At 39.8% G+C, this 23,925-nt stretch overlaps 1 protein-coding gene across 2 annotated transcripts in view; it reads right to left on the minus strand.

Annotated features, from left to right (window-relative positions):
- Nucleotides 1-23,925, minus strand: part of USP12 (ubiquitin specific peptidase 12) — a 106,625-nt gene that overhangs the window by 25,830 nt on the left and 56,870 nt on the right. The window contains exons 2-4 of one of the 2 annotated variants that reach the window (XM_059377639.1): nucleotides 22,168-22,248; nucleotides 9,855-10,068; nucleotides 1,496-1,725 (exon numbers count right to left, since the gene is read on the minus strand). In XM_059377639.1, coding sequence (XP_059233622.1) covers nucleotides 1,496-1,725; nucleotides 9,855-10,068; nucleotides 22,168-22,248 — 525 coding nt within the window. Of the gene's footprint in view, nucleotides 1-1,495; nucleotides 1,726-9,854; nucleotides 10,069-22,167; nucleotides 22,250-23,925 lie in introns of those variants that run through there. The other variant, XM_059377640.1, reaches the window with a different exon arrangement.

Consider the following 23,925-nt stretch of genomic DNA (forward strand, 5'->3'; position numbering starts at 1 on the left):
CAGACATGAATCATAGGGGAAAGTGGAATAAAGGAGAGAGAGAATTGGGAACTTTCTGTACTTTCTACTCAATTTTTCTGAAGTCCATTAATTAAAAAATACAATTTCCTATTGGCCTCACTCAGCATACTAGGTATGTTTATCTGATTTAGACAAACAAGTAACCATGCTATTCTTCCAAACATCCATAAAACATCTGTCTTATTTTTCTTGCTTGTGAATTCTCTTTTTCAATGGATGATGCTACTCTTCTGTGCTATTAAAGACTAGTTGTAGAACCATCATAGTAGGACTGGACCTGAGTGGATGCTAAATGTTGCGGGAGATTCTGGTGAACAATATATTTGTGCCTCCCCACAGACTGCCTTTACCAAGGCATAAGAACAAGACATTATCAACCAGAGAAAGTGAACAACACCTTGAATGAGAGATCAAAATTTTACCAACGAGAGGCAGACGGATATTGTGTGCCCACACGTGAGACCCTGAGAAAGACACGTTAACTGAATCACTCCAGCCAAGAATGCATACTTGCATCTCAGTTAGAAGGAAACATCAGATAAATTCATTAGGAGAAATGTTAGATTTTTTTTTAAAAAGGACATATTCTTTAAAAATGTAAATGTCTTAAGAAGGTAATGATCCTACGAAAGGACTGGGCTATCTGACCCCACATAAAATCCATTTCCAGGCTTCTTCCCTACTGCTCCGCTTTACGAAGGATCCAGCAGTGGGTACTTCCCCCTGCTTGAGTGTACACAGTATGCTTTAGTTTTTATTCCAACAATCAGCAATAAACATAACTGCAGGAAAAGGGAAAACAAATTAATGTACCTCCCTGACCTGTAAGTTTCTTATGGACTTAAGTAAGACACAGACGAACAATTTCCAGAACATGACTCTATGGCCTCTTACACGGAAATGAAAACAAATACAGTTGACCCCTGAGCAATGCAGGGGGAGTGACAGGTACCGAAACCTCCTACCCACGCTGCCACTGTTGAAAATCATCTGAGTCTCCAAAAAGCTAACTATATGAGCCTTCGGTTGACCAGAAGCCTTATTGATAACATAAAACTTGATTAACACACACTTTGTGTATGTATCATAGTATGTATTTATAATAAAGTTAGCTACAGAAAGTGTCGTTAAGAAAATTATTTTTAAAAACCTCACATTTACAGTACTATACGTATACAAAAAAAAAAAAAATCTACAAATAAGTGGACCCATGCAGTTCAAGCCCCTGTTGTTCAAGGGTGAACTACGGTCCAAACCGCAGTAAGTATTTTTCAGTCAGCTCAGGTATTCACTGTTTATAAGCAGCATTACTACAGAGCATACCGAGTACGAGAGCAAGTACAGCTTCGATAATTCATTTATGCTACACCTAAGAAATTACAACCTTCATGTTCATCTCTCACACTCCATCTCTAAGAAGTTTTAATAAAAATGAATTCAATCTGCTCTATACAAAATTTGATGACATACTTACAGTTTCACAAGTAAGACATCTGGTTTCATTTGTCAGTGTTCCCTGAAAAATCTCGTGAACCCACGTTGGGTCTGGTGTGCTGTTGTTGTTCTCATTGTCAATATTACCGTTAGGTAAACGGCCATTTTGTTTCTCCTGCTTTCTTTCTTCTTGTAAAATATCAGCAATTGTATTTAGCAGGTAATTTAAGAATTCATGGGCATCTTGCTGCATGTAGTTGTCAAAAAGTTCTAAAAATAAAAATATATTAGAGAATTACTTCAAAATTAATAACCTGATTAAAACTAGATGTAAAACAAATATCCAATATTCTATCAGAACTAAATACAAACATCTGGTATTGTCAGTCATGTACAAGAAACAGATTATCTTTCACAAAAATATGACTAAACTTGGAGAAAATACAGTTAAGACAAATGAGGATCTTCTTTTTAAAGCAACAATATTAAGTGATCCACGAGAACTGTGGGCCATGCATCCTAGGGATTCAGTCAGAGGTGAGGCCTGGAACCTGGAACTTTCCAAAGTTCCTCCAGGGGACTCTGATCTGCAGTCAGGTATAGGAAACATCGGTATCATAAATGATCTATTCAATCCAGATAATCTCTAAAAGTGAGATTTTGTAACTCTGTGAAATGTTCCCTGTAACTATACAAATGAAAAAAAATCACCAAAAACCAGTCACTGACATGAACTGCTTTATACCCAGCACTGGACATCACACCACTGAAACTGAAAGGTAAGGACTTCACAGGCAGTGTTGCAGGTGCTCTTTTTAACAACTCTGTGACTATGTTATTGTCATCTTCCAAATGAGGGAATGGGATCAGAGAGGGAAAGTCATGCCACCAGGAAGTGGCAGGCCCAGGACACAAAGCAGGCAGTCCCCAAGCAGCCCTGCTGCTGCATACAAAGCAGCCTGCCCAGGGAGGCCCTGCCCCACAACTGGCACCTGCTGCTCAGCGATCACACACACTGAGAAGACCTGGCCAGCAATATTTTACCTTTAGATACTCAAGGCACATTTAATAAATTCCAAAGATATCACAGCTGACATTTTTCAAATAAAAGACAACAAATTAGGAACAAAACTTAAGCAAAGTCTAAGATAAAAAGAACAAAAAATTACATTTTAGAAGAGCTACAGTTATGACTGCATAAAATTTTCTGTGCATAAGAAATCCCTGAAAAGGTTGTAAAAAAAAAAAAGCATAAAAACTATTAACAGCTTCAACACATTAAGAGCTTATACAAAAGGAAATACCAAGTGTGGAAATCAACAATTTATAGAAACAGAATTCAAAAAGTTAAAAAATGTGAGAAAATGTTCAATCTTATGGTAATCAAAAAGGCCTTGATTTTCTGGTCTGGAAAACGGAATACCATCTTCTCTTGCAAAGTTACTGTACAAACAGAATGGGAACTAGTGAAAATGTGGATTTGGGAGGTACAGTCAAAACAAATAAAGAATCATTTCATTCTTGGTGTCAAAAAGACCTGTAAGGAGCCTCAGATGTAAGGTGCAGCTCCTCGAGCAAGACTGTCTGGATTCCTAGGATGGTTCGACCTTTCGTTACATGTATGTCACAGGCAATTTATTAAACCTCCTTCTTGGAGTTCAAGTCAAACTCAATAATACTAATGCAGTTAGAGCCACTCCCCACTTCTCTTCTGTAAACTTGTCCTGAGGGATTTGATTAGCCTCCAACAAGCCCTTTATGTTTAAGAACAATGAAAGCCTTGAGTCCTGAGAGATACTGCATTAGCCTATGTGGCGTTAACATTTAACTGATGATAATTTGGTATTGTGTGTCCAGTGGTTTTTGCCCATGAGGGACAGATCCAAGAGACTGTGACACCATTCCCCATCCCCTGTTGCCTGCAGAAGTCTGTGTGTCACTCCCGACACTGACACAGCTCACTGCAAAACCTCCCAGCTGTCTACTCTATCTTCCTGAGACAAACCAAGTCATGGTCACAACCCTGAGATGGTTCCACCGCTGGACGGGTCTAGGCAAGGCTGGGGTAACTGAAGTCAATCACCTTTCACTTTGCCTCTCAGTGCAATGATGCCTCATCCCTGAAAATACTAGTCTACCTCCCAACCCCACTCTCCCATCCTCTATTGCTCTGAGTCGTTTATTGTTCCTTATTTCCTTCCTCATCCTTGGGATTTTCTTCTTTCTCAACCCTTTCTGCTGTTCCCTCCAGAACAACATCCTGTTCTAAACTCCCCATCTTTTCAGCCTCTGGCATTTTTAAGCTCCCTGCAGCCACTTCTAAATCATTACACTTTGCTTTGCATATGAAAAACTCACCCTCAGTCAAAAAAGCTGTTAAGATCTGGCCATACTACCCTGAACCTCCTTCTTTCTGTGGTCATCTGTCAACTTCCCCTCACCTCCTAAAGGCCTGATTCGTGGCCTCTTTGTCCATCCCGACTCCTTTACCACCCCTGACACTTTGAGTGTCTGGGCAGCTTCGAGAAGTGTACAGGACACCCTTAAAAGTCCCCTTTTTATCTCTCACTTACTCATCTATCACCAGGTCACAAAAGAACCACCCATGTCTGCTAAGAAGGAAATAGGCTAGAGTTGATTAGTCTTCAAGGAAAATACGAACAAATTGGAAAAGTCAGCGAGGAATCTAAAAGGAAGGATAATCGGAGAGGACCATAAAAATATTTTATAAAAACTCTAAGGGCCTAGTTAAAGTGAGATATGAACAATTTAGTCTATTTTCTGGCTCTCTATATGCTGGCTCAATGCCACAGTCTAAAGTAGTCTCTTTCCCATGAAATCAAGTTTTTTCTAACCAAAGTTTTGGGGTTTTTTTTTAATATTTTATTTATTTATTTGACAGAGATCACAACTAGGCAGAAAGGCAGGCAGACAGAGAGGAGGAAGCAGGCTCCCTGAGGAGCAGAGAGACCAATGCGGGGCCCAAACCCAGGACCCTGGGATCATGACCTGAGCTGAAGGCAGAGGCTTAACCCACTGAGCTACCCAGGTGCCCCCTAACCGAAGTTGTAATGAATGTATTTTGGCTGTGAATATTTAAAATAAACTATAAAATTAGAAAATAACTAAAAAGATATAAATTTCAAAACTTCTGGTTAAGAAAAAACAATAAACAATAAGTCTCATTTTTTTTTCCTGTTAGAAGTTATTTTAGCATCTATGCATGTCTTTCAAAATAATTTATAAAGCAAAAATAGGCAAATACTTTTGTTTTTTTAAAACTTGAAACAACTTTTTTTAGATGTTCTTTTAACACAGAACAAAGGACTTCACATGCACAGACATACCTCAACTGACTTGAACACTCTGGAAATGAGATATAGAGTAAACCAGAAAATACTCTTAAAGCATTTTGTTGAAATATTTAAAATAATTGGCAGTCCATTTTTTATAAACACATTATGGTAAATGTGCCAGACTCATGCTATGCCTGAGTCGTCAATACAGATTTAAAAACTTCAACCAGAACCACATAAACAGCAAAACAACATCAACTAAATGGCCACAGACAAGACCCGTAAAATGTAGTACACTTAATTTCTGAAATCTTGGTTTCCTTATGGTTTGCTTTCTTTTCTGCTAAGTAGCATGATGGGAAAGGTGGGCTTCAAAGTTGCTTTGGCAAATTAAACAAATTCACTCATTCACTCACTCACTCATCAAATATTTAGTAAGCACCTACTACGTGCCAGGAACTAGATTACATGCTGGGAATACAATGATGAGCAAAAACAAATGGCTTCCCCTCATCATGGAACTGACAGTCTAATGGGACAATTCATTATCAAATAAATGAATATGAAAGGTATAAATTATTAAAGTCCCAAATAGCTGCAACATTAATGCAAAAAAAGGGGGGGGGACTAAATCAACGTGTAAAAATGTTATGTGTTCTTCATAATTCAGAAAATGTTAGCTTTCATTAATACAAAAATCTTTTACGTTCTTTTGGAGAAACAGGATTAAAATGAACATGGGAATTATTCACTCACATCTATTTAATGGGTGTTATTCTTACATATTTATATCAGTATCTCTCTGCATCACCTGAAGCATCGCTAAGCACATACAGGTTTCTTGATAATAAGGATCTTTTCTGTCTCATTCACTGCTGTATCTCCAGCACCCAGGACAATGCCTGCCACATATTTAGATGTGCTTGGCATTGTATAAATGAACGAACTACCAAATGAACAACAGGGGCGGAAACAGCTATGACAACATGGGAAGAAATCTGGGCCCAAACAATAGCGTGAACTACCTGTGCTGTTAAGACCCAGTGAGTCAGGGGCACCTGGGTGGCTCAGTGGGTTAAGCCGCTGGCTTCGGCTCAGGTCATGATCTCAGGGTTCTGGGATCGAGTCCCGCGTTGGCCTCTCTGCTCAGCAGGGGGCCTGCTTCCCTTCCTCTCTCTCTGCCTGCCTCTCTGCCTATTTGTGATTTCTCTCTGTCAAAATAATCAAATAAAATATTAAAAAAAAAAAAAAAAAAGACCCAGTGAGTCAGAGCACACAGCTACACGTGCCAGCTGATGGGACTTTCAAGCCCCCCAGAAGTGATCCCAAGCCAAGTCACTGCTAGCTAGCACACAAGTAGCTCATCAGTCTGTGTTTTGAGTCTTTTAGAATGGTAGAGTGGCTATGGGAAGTTAGCAGTGTAGAACGGAGGGCTTTACTTCTTACCTAGGTTAGTGCAACAGCCTCCTGGCTGGCTTCCTGGGCTGTACTCATGCGACCCATGTCCGCTCATGCTACCACACCACCCAGCAGCCAGATCTAAACACATCACCCACCTGCTCAGCAACCCTAACCGCTCACCATGGCTTTCAAATTAAAGCCCAAGTTCTAGGCCCTTGCCCTTTTGCTCTTACTCCACTCCAGCCACATGAATATTCCTGTCATCCTTCAAGCACTCAGGGCAACTGCAATTTCGATTCTATCCACTTGGAACGAGTTTACCTCAGATTTTCCAATGGCTTCTCACTTCAACTCTCTGAACTAACATAACTGATCAACTCCCTTTCCATGTTTTATTATTTTTTTTCATGGAGATAACACATTAAATTACATGACTATTGGTCCTCTCCACTAGTTTCTGGCCGTCAACAGAAGCTAAATATATAATAGTTAATCAATTCAAACTTTCAGCTAGTTTCCCATCATTAGGGAGAACACATTTATGGAACAAGTTTTATCACACTGTAAAAGTTCTATGCTATGATTAGGGAACATGAATTAAAATTTTTAAACCAAAAATCCATTACTGAAATTAAAACAGTTTCTTCCAAAGTAATATCGAAATGATTAGCTATATAAAGTATCAGTGGTTAACACAATATGAAGCTAATATCGACTGCAAGTACAAAACATGACGTGTTTATTTACAGCATACCATGGAAGAAAACTGGTTTAAGAACAACAATCCAACAGTGAAAGTTAGTGGAAATTCTGAAATGGACAATATCCATTTTTGCCAGAGATTTAAACAAAAACAAACAAAAACCCCAACAAACATAAGGTCAGAAGGAGAGTTAAGCATGGATAGTCCATTAAATGCTCTTTAACTTGTATACTCTCCTCTACAAAATTATCAGGAAAAAAATCAAAAGGCAAAACTGTACTTCATACAAATGCCAGCAACATCAAATAATAAACATGCTTTTTTATTAAATACTGTTTCTGAGGTAAAGAAAAATGAAACAAAACTATGAGAGGATAAGTTTGGAATATTCACTCTGGAATCAATTTCATCAAACAAAAGAAGTCTACTGTAAAATGTACTCTGCCTAAACATATAAAAAATTTTCAGAAAATACTGAATTATTGAAAAAATAATAAACACTGCAAAAACATTCCAGCTTTGACAAGCAAACGTATAAAGCCACAGAAACATAATTTTCAAAACACAGTAACTTGAGCTCTGTGTGCAGCGTGACTTACTGTAAATTTAAAAAGCCACTGCTCACTTCAGGACCATAGGCATGTACGTCCACCCAAAGTCCCCTGTTGGAACCCTAACCCCCAATGTGCCGCTCTTTGGAAGTGGGGCCTGGGTAGGACTTTTAGGTTTTTAAGACTGGGATTAGTGTCCTTTTAGGAAGAGACATGAGCGAGTTTGCTTCTCTCTCTTCACCATGCAGGACACAGCAAGAAGGCAGCCATGTGGAACCAGGAAGACAGCAGACGCTGAAGCTGCCGGCATGTTACTCCGGAATGTCTCAGCCTCCAGAACTACAAGAAACCCCAGGCTATGGTACTTTTGTTACAGCAGCCCAAACTAAGAGCACATACAATAGATTGAAGAATAGGGTCGAGGTCGGTGGCTCAGTGGGTTAAAGCCTCTGCCTTCGGGATCAGGTTATGATGCCAGGGTCCTGGGATCAAGCCCTGAACCAGGCTCTCTGCTGAGTGGGGAGCCTGCTTCCTCCTCTCTCTCTGCCTGTATCTCTGCCTACTTGTGATCTCTGTCAAATAAATAAATAAAATCTTAAAAAAAAAAATAAAAGAATAGGTTCAAGGGGCGCCTGGGTGCCTCAGCTGGTTAAGCATCCAACCCTTGATTTTGGCTCAGGTCGTGATCTCAGGGTTGAGAGACCAGGCTCTGCTTCTGAGCCCAGCGCCCACCAGGAATTCTACTTGAAATTCTCTCTCTTTCTCTGCCCCTTCCTGCCCTCAAATAAATCAATCTTAAAAAAATAATAATAATAAGGTCAAGAAAAATGCACTATTCACTGAAAAAGAAAATACTGTGTATTCGGTGTTTCATGTTTCTGATGCTGACCATTTCTAAAACACTAACAAAACCACCGAGAAAGATAGCATGTTCAAGTACCATGTACATCAATTTTCTACCAAGACAAAATCCCTGAAGTTTCATACCAATACAGACAAAATGACTTAAGGGACTTGAATCACTCAGCCAAATTCGAACAGAGCTGTATTTGGTGTTCTTAAAAGCAGAAGATACTACACAGATTTCTAACTTAAGGAAATGTTTGGCTTTCATAGGGAAAACACAAAAAGATTTGTTTTTGTGAATGAATGATCAACTGCTTTGTATCTGTTTACAGAGGAAATGAACAAAATCTGTTAACAGGTGAATCAGATTCAAGAATAATAGCCTACTGCCATGTTATCTCAGTGTCTTCTTACACAGGAAACTGGATATGACCCAGGCTTATCTCAATTCATGGGATAATGAACAGTGTCCACGCAGTTAAGGACAGCATTATTCAATTGTGTGTTTGGTAACCAAGAAATCTTAAAGACGTCTCAAATCTTATTTCTGTGGGCATCGTTTGATAATAAATCAAACTAAAGATACCACTCAATTTTATTTCCAGAATGATTAAACTAGCTACATCAAACAAAACCCAGAATTCTACAGGTGATTTAAATCCTGCTTGAGGGGAGCCTGGGTGGCTCAGTGGGTTAAAGCCTCTACCTTCGGCTCAGGTTGTGATCCCAGGGTTCTGGGATCGAGCCCCGCATTAGGCTCTCTGCTTGGCAGAGAGGTTGTGTCCTCCTCTCTCTGACTGCCTCTCCTGCCTACTTGTGATCTCTGTCAAATAAATACATAAAATCTTAAAAAACAAAAACAAAAACATAAAAACTGATGCAAATTTTTTTAAAAATAAATAAATAAATCCTACTTGAATTTTCTGACGTAACATAACACAGCAGACAGAGTATGAGACTTAGATGTCAGAAACGTGTGGGACAAATCTAAAAGAAAAACACTGAAGAGAGAAAAGAGAAGACAGGCTTAATCAGTAACTATTTTAAAAAGGGGTTGAGTGGAGTTAAAACCACCTACACCTACCCTAAGCCAAAAAGTTTCTGGAAAGCTTTTTAGCCTCTATTATTTGTAGGGCTAAAGTGGGAGAGATCGCATGCTCTCTAAATCAGGGTAGTGTAAAGATCCAATGGGTTAACAGACATGAAACAGACATGAAGCAGACATGAAACAGACATGAAACTACAAAAACAATAGATAATGGGAGGAAGACCCAACTTTATTCTCCATAGAAGAGCCAAGCAGGCAAAAATAAATAAAAATAAAATAAAATAAAAATTTATCATTTCTCATTTCGTGGCATACAGAATGTAATCTTTGTAGAACATACTTCCAACATTAATCATACCTCATATTAATTACTGTGTGATTACCTCCCTCACTGAACTAGCACTTCCTTCAAGACAGGAACGTCAGCTTTGGTTTTTCCATGGCTAACATACTTTCAGTCTTAGAAGATGCTCAGTCAGTGCCTGCTGAACTGTGGTGTGCTATTATTTACCCTTTCTGGTACGTAAGAATACATTCAGAAGTAGAAGAATTACCATTTTCCTTCCGTAATCTTGTTATGAACTTCTTAGGAGGAATCACCCCAACCTTCTTCTTCTGAGTGGCTATGCTATGGAAGAGGTCTGCTAGGCAGGTAAGAAGGTTCTCCTTCTTCCTAGGTTGGCTCTTGTATGCTAGAACTTTTTCCCGAAATGGACGACAAAAATAAAGTGCTTGAAGAACTGAATTACAGTAGCAGGTATTCCCAAACTAGAATAGGAAAAAACAAAATCTTGTTAAATATGAGGCAACACATTTTCAAGAGAACGAATTTCCATGTATAGTTACAAAAACAGAGAGAGGATAGGGAATTTATGGTCCTCATAAATTAAAAGGTATCTGAGAGTAGAAATAAGTATTCTGACTGCTAATCTGCCATTTAAACATTAAACGGATGCCCCAGGCATTGGTTTCAGGTTAAAACAGAAGGAAAATATATGCAATAAATTTGGCCTTCATGAAAACTAATTTAAAAATCTATACAGTTTAAACAGTAAGAGTACTTAAAAGGCTTAGACTTCTTTATAATTCTTTTGTCAATTCCCATTGTTACATTGTAGATATTAAGCATTTCATATATTATACATTTTAAAATATAACTCTCAAAAATTCTTTTGAAAAAACACAAAAGTGAGGTTTTCTATCAGATTCTTTTTTTTTTGTTTTTTTAAAGAGAGCGGCAGGGAAACAAATCATGATTCTTTTTTTTTTTCTTTTTAAGATTTTTATTTATTTATTTGATAGAGAGAGATCACAAGTAGGCAGAGAGGCAGGCAGAGAGAGAGAGGGGGAAGCAGGCTCCCCGCTGAGCAGAGAGCCCGATGTGGGGCTCGATCCCAGGACCCTGAGATCATGACCTGAGCTGAAGGCAGAGGCTTAAACCACTGAGAAACCCAGATACAACTCTTATCAGATTCTTAAGTGCCATCAAAAAATAAAAACAAAGGGTCCCTGGGTGGCTCAGTTGGTTAAGCATCTGCCTCCGGCTCAGTTCATGATCCCAGGGTTCTAGCACTGAGCCCTGCATCACGCTTCCCTGTTCAGTGGGGAGTGTGCTCCTTCCTCTCCTCCTGACCCTCCCCGAAACTCCCCCCTGCCACCTAACACTCATGTTTGCTTTCTCTCCAATGAAGAAATTAAAAAATCTAAAAAATATTAATAATAAAAAGCAAAATAAAATGAGATCCTCTGAAATGTTAGATTAGAAATTTTCAAGGGCACCTGGGTGGCTCAGTCGGTTAAGTGTCTGCCTTCTACTCAGGACATGATCCTGGGGTCCTGGGATCAAGCCCCACATTAGGCTCCCTGCCAAGCGGGGAGTCTATTTCTCCCTCTGCTCCTACCATCCATCCCCCCACACTGTGTTCTCTCTCAAGTAAATGAATAAATAAAAATCTTAAAAACAACAACTTTTCAGGATGCTAGCACAACCACCACTGAAATGCTGAGATACCTGCACATCACTCTTGATATATTACAAACAGACTTCAGGTGCATTGAAGCCTCCACATGAACCGACTTCTTACCAGCCGGGTGTAACTACAGCCTACTGAACTTTAACGTCCTCCTCTTTAATAATGGGGGGAAATAACCCTACCTTAAGAGACAATGACACACAATTTGATCAACATTCATTGTCTTCCTTTTTCCTTCCCACTAAGAGACACTGGTTCCCAAAGCGAGCTGACAAAACACCCGACAGCTGATTGATGAGGACGTGGGGAGACTTTGAAAGTGTAAGAAGAGGGAAGAGGACACTTCTCAAAGCACTACCAGGCAGTGAGGTCACATCCTCACTAACCTAAAAAGCCTAGGCAGAGGAGACTGTTTTAAGGGGCAGTGTCAAGGTGCCTGGGTGGCTCTGACGGTTAAGCACCAGACTCTTGGTTTCTGCTCAGGAGCTGATCTCATCATGGTATCAGGCTGTGGAATCGAGCCCCAATTCAGGTTCTGTGCCCAGCGGAGAATCTGCTGGAGATTCTCTCTCCCACTGACCTACCCAACCCCAACTTGCACACACACTTTCGCTCTAAAAATAAGTGTTTTTTTCTAAGGGTAATGTCAAACACATTTGTTTGACATATACATTTGCATGTACATTTGCTTATATTTAAAAACCAGGAAGGATAAATTAAAAACTAATAAAAATGGTTAGAGAGAAAGAGGAAGAGTAGAGAGGAATCAAAGTACCTTTTTAAAAATATTTACTTTGCGGGACGCCTGGGTGGCTCAGTTGGTTGAGCAGCTGCTTTCAGCTCAGGTCATGATCCCAGCATCATGGGATCGAGTCCCACATCGGGCTCCTTGCCCCACAGGGAGCCTGCTTCTCCCTCTGACTCTGCCTGCCACTCTGTCTGCCTGTGCTCGCTCTCATTTGCTCTCTCTCTGACAAATAAATAAATAAAGTATTTAAAAAAAAAAAAATAAAAAAATAAAAAAAAAATAAAAATAAAAATATTTACTTTGCACTGATCTTTTTTTAAACTAAATTAAATCGAAATATCTCAGAGGAAAAAAAGAAATTCCTAAAGCTGAAAGGAAACAGAGATCAGTGACACCTAAATGTTTATCCAGTCCGTGGGAGAACTACACAAAAAATTGGTTCGAGCAACTTTAAAACATGGAGTTTTTACTATCCATGCATATTGAAATAGTCTAAGAATAAAAAGAAGGAATCTTTTTTTTAATAATTTCTTTTTTTAAGATTTTATTTTATTTATTTGGCAGAGATCGCAAATAGACAGAGAGGCAGGCAGAAGGGGAGGGGAAAGGCTCCCCACCGAGTAGAGAGCCCAATGCAGGGCTTGATCCCAGGACCCTGAGATCATGACCTGAGCCAAAGGCAGAGGCTTAAACCCACTAAGCCACCCAGATGCCCCTTAAATTGGAATTTAAAGTATTAGTATAAACTCGTGTTTGTGTGTGTGTGTGTGTGTGTTTTCAACTTCTATCCACTGAAAGGCCTAGCAGCAACAAGTTTCCCTGGCACACAGATTGTAGTCTTTAAGAACCTTTTTCCCACAAAAAGGAACTAGGATGTCTTACAGATATGGCTACACTAGGTCTGGGACAAGAAATACAAATGTAGATCAGCCTGGAGTATATTTTGTGCAGATTCAAGAGCCAAATTTCATTAAAAAGAAATACTGCAATTGATATAAAGCACATTAATCATATAAATATTTATGAATTAATAATGATATTTTATAAAACCTTTCATTAGACTCCATGGATGCTGTAAACTCATATATAAAAAGAGAACCTCAAAGTTTTATCTTGTTCCCTCCCTCCCCCCAGCCCCGAGAGCTAGCACATGAGCACGGGGGTAGAGAGTAGGGGCAGAGGGAGAGAGAGAATCCCAAGCAGGCTCCACACCCAGCATGGAGCCAGGCAAGGCCCTTGATCACAGGATCCTGAGATCATGACCTGAGCCAAAATCTAGAGTTGAATGCTTAATTGACTGAGCCACCCAGGTGCCCCTTATCTTGTCTTTTTTATTTGAGAAAGAGAGCATGAGAAGGGGGAGGGTCAGAGGGAGAAGCAGACTCCCCACTGAGCAGGGAGCCTGATGGGGGACTAGATCCTGGGACTCCAGAATCACGACCTGGGCCGAAGGCAGTCGCTTAACCAACTGAGCCACCCAGGTGCCCCTTATCTTGTCTTTCTTGTAAGAACTATAGTTCACAGGGAACTAAAGAGTTGATGAAGAAGTTCCAGCTTATAGAATAAATCCAGCTAATAAATTCAGAAGAAATGACTACAAATAATGGAGTAGGAAATAATTATCAATGGATACCAAAAGCGTTAGTGGCTGATGGGAACTTGAAAAACTATCTGAAGCCCCAGTGCACTACAAATTAAAAATGAGCAGCCAGGACGCCTGGGTGGCTCAGTGGGTTAAGCCACTGCCTTCGGCTCGGGTCATGATCTCGGGGTCCTGGGATCGAGTCCCATATCGGGCTCTCTGCTCAGCAGGGAGCCTGCTTCCTCCTCTCTCTCTCTCTCTCTCTCTTTCTCTGCCTGCAACTCTGCCTACTTGTGGTCTCTGTCTGTCAAATAAAATAAAATCTTTAAAAAAAAATAAAAATAAAAATAAAAATGAACAGCCAAACCTTTGTCTCTTGTAGAAATATGTAGCAACTCTTAGGAAGAATTCCTGTCTGAAAAAACAAAAGTACTACATTTTTTTAAACTAATAAATTTCAATCACATGTCTAGACCTATCTACCAATTTACAAGATATTTAAGGAACAGAGAAATGAGTTAAACAATACTACAAAAAAAAAAAAAAGAAGAATAGAACATGAGGCCCAATGGGAATATATGATTTTTACATTCCTATTGGTGGTCAGAGCCAAGAAGTGGTTTCCATAAAAACAAGTGCTTTAAAGGCTTTCTAGGTAAATGCTAAAAGAAGTAGATGAAAAGGAGATGATGCATTGGTACTACCGATAAATGTAACTCTGGATATACTTTAATAAAGCTTATCCGGGGGCTAAGTACACCTGCAGTAGATTCTACAATATTACTGAGATTAATTTACCGATTAGTCAGTATTAATTAGTCTGAAAAATACTAGTATTTGTATCACAGTCTAATGAAGCTAATGACCAACAAGCTATGCCTCTGCCATCAGAGAGAAGAGTCACTCTACATCACTGGACACTTCTGTTAAAGAATACACAACAGGGATTTGAATGACTTCCACAGAACAGGTAAAAGCAAAAGACAGCGTTTCGTAGTATACTAGAAAAATTTATGATAAAGGTTGACCAAATTATAAAAAAAGAAGCAAATGGAATGATAAGCTAAGGAACCAGAGAGAGTCTATTCTTTTGTACAGAATGCTGGGAGGTAGAATCCTGCTCATCTTCTGAACATAAGGCAATGAGTAACATTATAATCAGTTCTCTGGGGTCTTCTCTTATGGTCTTGCACTGATCTTCATCAATCCCATTAAAGAAAAATCAAAGCATAGGACGCCTGGGTGGCTCAGTGTGTTAAGCCGCTGCCTTCGGCTCAGGTCATGATCTCAGGGTCCTGGGATGGAGTCCCGCATGGGGCTCTCTGCTCAGCAGGGAGCCTGCTTCCTCCTCTCTCTCTCTCTGCCTGCCTCTCTACCTACTTGTGATCTCTCTCAGTCAAATAAATAAATAAAATCTTTAAAAAAAAAAAAAAAGAAAGAAAAGAAAAATCAAAGCTTGAAACTACTACAATTTCTCCAGAACAAGCAGTAACTTTCGATCTTATAATTCTGAGAATTTGTCTTCAGCTTCCCTGACAGTAACTTTCCTCCAAGTTCCTAAAACCTAAAAATGTATCTCTCTAGTGTATAGCTTTCATGCAAAAGATTGTCTGCCATGATTTCCCCCACACTCCTGTTTCTGAATGCTCGATTTCCACAAAAAACATTGCTTTAAGGGTTGTAACCTACCCTATGTCTTCTCAGCTTGTTTTAATGATCAAAGATATGTATTTTTGAAATTAAATTCTCCATCCTATCTACTAAATTTGTTTGAATTCACTGGAGTGATCATCAGCCTTGAAAGCAGCACCGCTCAGCATCGAAGCGAACAGGCTATGAAAGCAAACTGTCTAGGTCCAAGTATGCTTCTTCTCTCTGACCTCTGGAAACTGCCACGCCACTCCGCTTATCCGCGTCCTCGGCTGTAAACGGGGTTTGTAACACAGGGCCCACCTTCTATAATCTTGAAAAGAACTAAACTAATAATCCACCTGCAGCACTAACAACAGTTCCCTTGCCTTCATCACGGCACTGTTATTTTTGAAACTATCTTTTTAAGTCATCTGACCATTTTGAAAAATTAAGATTAACAGAAATTAAATCGTATCATCTCTAAATCTAGCTTGAAATTATACTAGTTTATAAACATATAAATGAATAAGAGACAGTTACACTGTCAACTCTTTGGTGCTATGGAACCTGAAGTGACATAGGACCACTTCACACATGGATAGAGTGTGGATACTAGTATCAAACATTAAATAAGAATTAATAAGGCTGGGGACCCTGGGTGGCTCAGTCAATTGAGCATCTGACTATTGATTTCAGTTCGAGTCATGATCTCAAGAGTCCCGGGATGGAGTTCCACATCCGATGCCACCCTCCGGACTCCACCCTCCACGGGCTCCACACTCAGCAGGAAGTCCCTCTACCTCTGCCACCCCCCCACCCAGCTATCTCCAGCCCCGGTTGGGTGCACACACTCTCTCTCCATAAAATGAATAAAAGAATCTTTAAAAACAAGAATTAGTAAGGCTTCACTCTCATTTTTAGATAAAAATAAACATTAGTGATTCTGTAGTTCTTTCCACAGCCATTGCAATCGTTCATCTTACGTATATCATTTGGAGACTACTGGTGTTTACCACCATTATGTTAACAGTATCGCCTAAAAAAAAGCTTTAAAATGTTTAAATGCTCTACTGTCCGCCGTGCTGTAGGCTGGTGACGATGATGCCTATCCTCTTCTAAGGATATGAACATCCCCTTCTAAGGAAAGACCCTCTTCCCCTACTACAGTTTGTTTAGATGGCCCTGTTTTTGAACACTATACCAACATGCCCCTACTTACCAGTCTCACCACAGCCAAGTGGACCAGATCTAAAAGTGTCCTTCCATGTGTTAGTGGAAATGCATTCCTCACCACATACCCCTGAACTCCGCTGCCCCACCATTTCTTACAGAAAATAACTTCTCTACATACATTCTGCAAGGTTGTCAATCACAAACCCTTTCACAGACCCTGCCACAGGGCTGGACACTTGATCCAATCTCAGCAGAGGACTTGAGACACAGCTGTTCTCTCGGATCTAATGTAAACATTCTCTGGGATCTCTGATAATCTAACCCTCAAGTAGCCTATGGCCATCGGGTGGAGAGAAACAAAATGATAATCAATCAATTCAAACAAAAACAGAACCAAGACATTTGCGTAATCAACTTTATTCTTGAGGATGTCCTTTTACAACCCACAAATGGAAAGAAAGTTTCATTTTTATTTGTCACTGTTCTTCACAATGCTCCTGTCCCCTGGACCAATTCGAACCAATGACCACTAGCCATTCAGGTGTAAAAAGCCTTTTGTAAGGTGGTCTAGGAACTCAACTGTTATTTAGTAACAAAGATCTTAGGGAAAAGCACCTTCCACTGTAACCTCACAAATAGATTTGCTGAGGCGACATGTCTGTTGGCTCCTACTGTATTAGAAAATTCATACAGAACCATATCATAAAACAATGAGAAAAGACTATTTAAAAAGGTAGACTGTACAAAAGTAGAAAAGAGATACTGCTAACTGAAATCACCCCTTTTCTATCTACATACAAAAAGAAGTACTCACTAGCTAAAAGATACAAGGGGAAAAAGGCAATCTGGTTCATTGGATCAAAACAATTCATTTTCAAAGAAGTTAGCTGACCCTATAAAGGTGACATTTAAGCAGGATATTCTGCTGCAACAGAAAGCTTTCAAAAGGCTACCCTGCCTACTCCAGATAGTTTCTGAACCCCCACTCCACAGTAGTATTCCTCCTGCTTTCTAAAAACATCAGAAATATTAAAGCATTCACAAGAATTAAACCAACAGGAAATCCCCACTCAATGTATTACGTAAAGTACAGTGACAGACATCAGAATAGTAAGAAAGAACTGCCATCAAAGCGATCCTTTGTGAAAATATCCTTCCAAAAAAAGATAACTGCAACTGAAAGTAATGGAAAATAGGTTATAGTAACAACATGGAAAGTAACCCCTATGTTGAATTTTCTGCCAGTTAATTAAACTGTGGTTATTTTTCTTCTGTCCATTAAAAAAAAAAAAAAAAGTCTGATTTTCTAAGTGCCCCAATACATGTACTATTTGCCAAAGGCAAGTGGTAGTGAATGATTGTGCCACTCACAAAAAGTCACAAAATAAGCCAGTCACAAAAAGCCAGTCACAAAAAGGCTCCAAACAGGCAGTTCTGATAGAAACCCTTCTCGGTGTAAGTTTTGTTAGAAGCAATTAAAATAAACCTTGAAAATGCATACTTAGCTAAGAGCATACTGATAAAAGAAAGAAAATACATGTGTGCCTCATTTTAACAAAATTCAATTATTGGAAAAGATAAACCAGAGTTCTTAAAGCAGTTACATTCCAGTGTTGTTTCAACACTAACTACCTTGTAGACAGGTACAGAGAGGGAAAAAAAAAGTCACAATGTTACCTCTGAATTAAATAAGCTACCCTCTCCTACCCTCCCCCCACAAAGCTCCACCCTTCATTTTTAAGGGACTCCTATAGTGTGATTAACTCCAAAAATTTCTTAAAAAGGAAGAAGGCGCGGGGGGGCGGGGACAGAGAAAGAGTGATGATATTTTAAGAGCTGCAAAACAGGACCTATACAATAAAGTTAACAGTATAGAAGACAGTCTCAAGATAGCCTGAAAGTTTAAATCACAGAGTTAAACACTATACTAGTTCTGCTGCATCTACTCTGACCACCAATTAATTTCTCAATATAATTCAGGTGTTCATCAATCTTTCATAGTTGGAGCGCTGGCTACCTCAGAGATCCCAATTTTTCATAATAACTAGGCACAGAGATCAGAAACTACATTTCTACCCATTAGATGAGTCTCTGGAAGGGATAATAGACAAGGCTTCCTCTAAAGATCTCTTACTAACTCCACTCCCTCCTGCTTCTCTTAGGTGTTACTCAGTATCAGTTAGTCAGTTTCAGGGAGAAGCACAAATACCACCATTTAATTTGGATTGATTGATCCATGGAGAATAATAATAAAAATAAAACCTTCTTAGAAATCCTTTTTTTTTTTTTTTTTTACACAGCTGACACAGAGCAATATATCAGAGAAAAAACAGCATAACAAAAAAATAGACTAATTTCAGAACTCATTTTATAATAAATTTTCTCAAGGATGTTGTGTTAGTTGTTCTGAGTCTATCTACAGAAAAAGTTACAGTCAGACACAAAACGGAGAGACTGAAATATTTAAACTGGAGAGGATTAAAGGTAAAACAGCCTTCAATATATAAAACATTCCTCTGCTGAAGAAAATGGGTCCTTGAGACACATTTCTAGACACACATCAACGTAAGAACGTGAACCGAATCCGGGTGGGAGCCGTAGGGAAGGAGTTCATGGGAGTGGAGCAGCTAGGGTGCTGCCCTTGCCAGAATTGCCAGAATGTACACCAGGCTTCCAATCACCAGACACCTCTGCTCTTAAGCACGGATGCTTAAGACGTGAGAAGAGGCCCAGATCGTGTTAAACCAGGGAAATTAAATAGTCAACTCCCCACCTTACCCACAAAACCCCAATAATATGACAGTAAAAGAAGATACTAAGCAAAAACCCAAAAGGCCAAGAAAAAGGGGGAGGGGTCGAGCTTCCCCTAAAAACAGGGTCTGGTCAGAAGTCTTTTAAAAGGACCATTTAGACCCCTAGATGACACTTAACCTTTCTTTCAACTGCAGATTTAGTCTCTGCAGAAGCTGCACAGAAGAATTCAGTTCAAAAGCCCTTAAGGACAGCAGAGGACAGCAGTGAGGCACCAAACAGAAAACAGAGGGCTCAACAAAACCCTGAACTAAGCTACCTCTGACAGAAACTGAAAGTCCCTCAGGACCAAGTAAGAGTCCCAGAGGAAAGGCTCCAGCCATTGGAATGGGCGGTGGGGGGATGCAGCCATTTCTAACACCTGCCTGCCAAGGGTCACCCCAGGGGAAACCACAGCAAACAAGCTCCACCCATAGTACACCAAGTCCCAATCAGCTTTTCAGAGTCTCACTTGTATGTATGAATGAAATTTAAGGCACGTTTCCATTAGAAAAGACAGAGTTTAAAACAGTAGGGGGGAGAGAGAAGACCTCAAAACAATCCAGTAAGCATAAGTAAACCTCACCAACAAAAATTATAAATAATATCTTGGGAAAAATAACAGAATATTGCCTCCATAAAACAACATAAAAAAATTTAAGGTAACACTCTACGAAATAAAAAGTGCAATGAACTGTACCAAAAAGGGCAATAGTCCAAAATGTAGAATATCAGATGATCAAAACATGGAAGAAAAAGGAGGGAAAACAGAGAATCAATCTGCATTTCAATATGCAACTAAGACTATATGAAAAAAGAACAAAGAGATTACACTGATTGGAAGCAATTATCCAAATACTGGTATCAGAAACATTCTAGAACTGAGGAAAATGAAATATGTCTAAATGGGTTGATAAACAGCCAATAACAGCAGGAGACACGAAGACGCATCATGGGGCCTAGGGGTCTAAATGGTCCACAACAACAGTGGGAGACACGAAGACGCATCATGAAATTTCAGAACACTGGCAATCCATTCACATTCTGAAAGGAAAGGCTCCCAAAACATCTTTCTAAGGGACAAAAGCCACACACAGAAGAGATGAAGAATCTGAAGGGCATCAGTCCTGCCGATGTCAACGGAAGCCAGAAGTCCACAGAGTAACCCCCTTACAATTCTAAAGGAAGGTTGTAACTTAGGGTCTCCATCTATTTTGACTGTAGCCAAAACATTCTTAAATACACAAGATCTCAAAGTCACCTCCTATGCACACTCCCTAAAGAAGCTACTAAAGGGGGCGCCTGGGTGGCTCAGTGAGTTGGGGCCTCTGCCTTCGGCTCAGGTCATGATCCCAAGGTCATGGGATCCAGCCCCATGTCCAGCTCTCCGCTCAGCAGGGAGCCTGATTCCCTTCCTCTCTTCTGCCTGCTTCTCTGCCTACTTGTGATCTTCGTCTGTCAAATGAATAAATAAAATCTTAAAAAAAAAAAAAAAAAAAAAAAGAAGCTACTACAGAACACGTTCCACAAAGCAGGGAAAAACTCAAGCAGAAGAGGGGATCCAGGGAAGGAGAGAAGCGAAGGGATGTCCAGGGTAACGGTAAAAGGACGCAGAGGCCACAGGGAAGGATGACAGGGCTCCAGAGGGATGTTAACATTCTGGGGCTGAGGCAGTGCAAACTGGTTCGGAGGAAGTCTTTTTGCATTTGTTAGTGCTGCTGAAGACTTGGAATAAATGAAAATTAAGGATGAAATTTAATGAAAATGAATAAATGAAAATTAAGGATGTGGAAAAATAAAGCAGTGGTGAATTCCATGCCAGAGAATGGGCAAGGATGGTGCTAGAAGAGGTATAAGTTTCTTACCTACCGTACAGGAAGTCAATGAACTGTTTTGTTTTGTTTTTAAGATATTTGACAGAGCGAGAGTGAGAAAGGGAACATAAGCAGGGGGAGTGGGAGAAGGAGAAACAGGCTTCCTGCCAAGCAGGGTGCCTGATTCGGGGCTCGGTCCCAGGACACTGAGATCACAAACTGAGCCAAAGGCAGATGCTTCATGACCCAGGCGCCCCAATGGACTGTTTCTAATAGCAGCATAGGCACTTGATCTAGAACACAGGGGTAGATTCCAGGGAAAATGGCCAGCCTCCTCTGGGGAGAGGGCACTGTGGAGTGGGGACTGCTAATTCTGTCACAGGCTTCACACCCACGAGAGGACTCCCAAAGAAAAAGGAAACACCCACACCACTTAAACTGCTTGCTTCAAATCACACAAGAAATCCACCTCACACATCACAATTACATACTAGTGTTTAGTAACACACAGGTGTGTTCAATGGAACTTTCTTTGTCACTCGAATTACTCTCTCTCTCTATAGCGTAGAACACTCACCATGGACCCACCTAATAGTACCCTACAACACAGATTTGTGGTGTGTGCTGATGATTCAGAAAAGAGTTAAAAATTCTAAAAGAAAGTTCTTCCAAAGTTTTAATAATGCATAATTACTAGAATTACCTCCACAAGCCTGGGGAATGTACCCTTTACTTGTATTTTGCCCTTGTAGATCTATACTAGTTAAAAACTGCCAGAAGTTGACAAATACTTTACAGACACAGGGAGGCATTTACAAAAGTTTATTATACCTGTACATTTGAACCACTTATATTTAGGCATTTAAAGGATTCTCAAAGAATCAAGAGATCATTTGGTGTAAGCCATACAAAATTTAAGTTATGAAAAATTCTGACACAAAATAGGAAAAATTTAAAAACCATTTTAAAACTCTTATGACCTTGGGCAACTTTGTTTCCCTTTCATTAAAAAGGGAATTTCAAATCAAGTCTCTTGGCCTTAAGCCTAGTGAGGCAAATAAACAATTTTCCTTTAATAAATGATGAGATGCATGCATTATTTTAAAAACTATTTCCAAAGGTACTGGTGAAGACTAAGTATCAACGGGTACTTACATTGACTAATCCAAAATAGTGCTCATTGACTGGAAACTGTTCTGGACCAATCTCTTTCTCTAATGCCGAGGCATTGGCGCCCTTTAAAAAAACAAAAACAAAAGCAGAGATCTTAGTATCTGTACTATTAAATTTTCACAGTTTTAGAGGCATTACAGAGAAATCCTTTAAAAACGATGTTCCCTTTGACTCCCTAACATTACTGGAAAATAAAGGATGATAGTACAGAGTAAAGGATTTTAATAATATGACTAAAAACTAGTTCGCAAGAACTTCCTCAGGAAACCAAAGCATGGATCAAGAAATTCTATTTGTAATGTGTTACTATTTTCTGGGTAATGCATTAAAGACCCTGCTGTACCATGTGCTCTAACAGGAGAGCTGAAAACCAAATATGCAGATATGCAATAACCTAATGATTCTTTGAAGCGATATACCTGAAAATCCCCCCACGGATCCCAAACGACAAGAACGTTGTGGGAAATGGCACTGATGACTGTGCAACTGCCAACCATCCTACTACGCAGCAGAGTCAGAATCATGGAACTAGATTTACATACAAAAGCACGACCATTTCTCAGAAAGATAACGTTAAAGAAAAAAATGAGATTAACACGTGTATAAAAAATAGGCGATGGCAAATGGGCTGAAGAACAAACATGAAAAATACTTGAGTGGGTGCTGAAAGAGGACTGAGACATGGCATAGAGGGTGAGGGATTAAAAAGGGAAAAAATAAAATGAAATGCAACCAAAAAAGGGCCCTGCGCCCAGACAACAATTGAGTGTCACAGTCTCAGGAATATGACTGACTCAACTCTGTGCACTGGGGGCCCTGAAAAAAAGCGGGGGGAGGCCGGGAGCACGGTGTCCCTGTGTGGTGGCACATGTCACTGAGCGGACTCCAAACATAGCCGGAAGGGAATTGACAGCAATACTGAAAACCCAACTCTAGATATGGTTACTTGAAAAGTCCCAAGAAAACATACCACCACCTACATAAAACTGATATGGCATGACTCACAAAATACCTGAACACCACTTGGCAAAGTCACACACAAGACAACATACATGCTATGCCTCCTCCGAGGCGCTGACTCGAGGCTAACGCTAACTCTGTGCCCAGAAGCCCATCCCTGTTGTGTCCTGACTGAGCTCCGCTCCTGGACTTGGGAAGCCCAACCTCTGTTAGACGACACATCCTCAACTTCCTGATTGCAAGTACTGATTATTCAGACCTGGTGGACTGGGGGTCAAATTCTACCAAAACAAGACATTTCCTTTACCATCTTCCTGCCCTCCAGCCCTTGTATATAAACACGACAGTGCTTTTATTTTTTTTTTAATTTAGGACTTATTTTAGGCTTTCTGCAAAACCTTCATATAATCGCTAGTTTACAGATACCATTTATTTCTAATCTGGCCATCCACTGTTCCAGAACAACATCAAATTCAAATATTTCAGCAGCTACAAGATCTACTGAACAAATCTGTCTTGGTGCGAATGTTGGAAGCCCCTCTCCCCATCCCCGCCAGCACAAGTTATCAGGTCATAAAATTTCCTCAAATATGTTGAAAAATATCCGTAAGCCCGGATGTTTACCACCTACTCTAAGAACTAATACTAGTTTATTCAAATAAGTATAACCCCTTCCCCACAAAACAGAAGGGCAGGGGAGAAGGCAGGGGAAGGAAAAAAAAGAAGAAAGGTTCTATTACCCAAAACACAACCTTATTACATCTTTTTATGTGGAACAGT

Source organism: Mustela nigripes, chromosome 15 (genome assembly GCF_022355385.1).
Source record: "Mustela nigripes isolate SB6536 chromosome 15, MUSNIG.SB6536, whole genome shotgun sequence".
NCBI lineage: Eukaryota > Metazoa > Chordata > Mammalia > Carnivora > Mustelidae > Mustela > Mustela nigripes.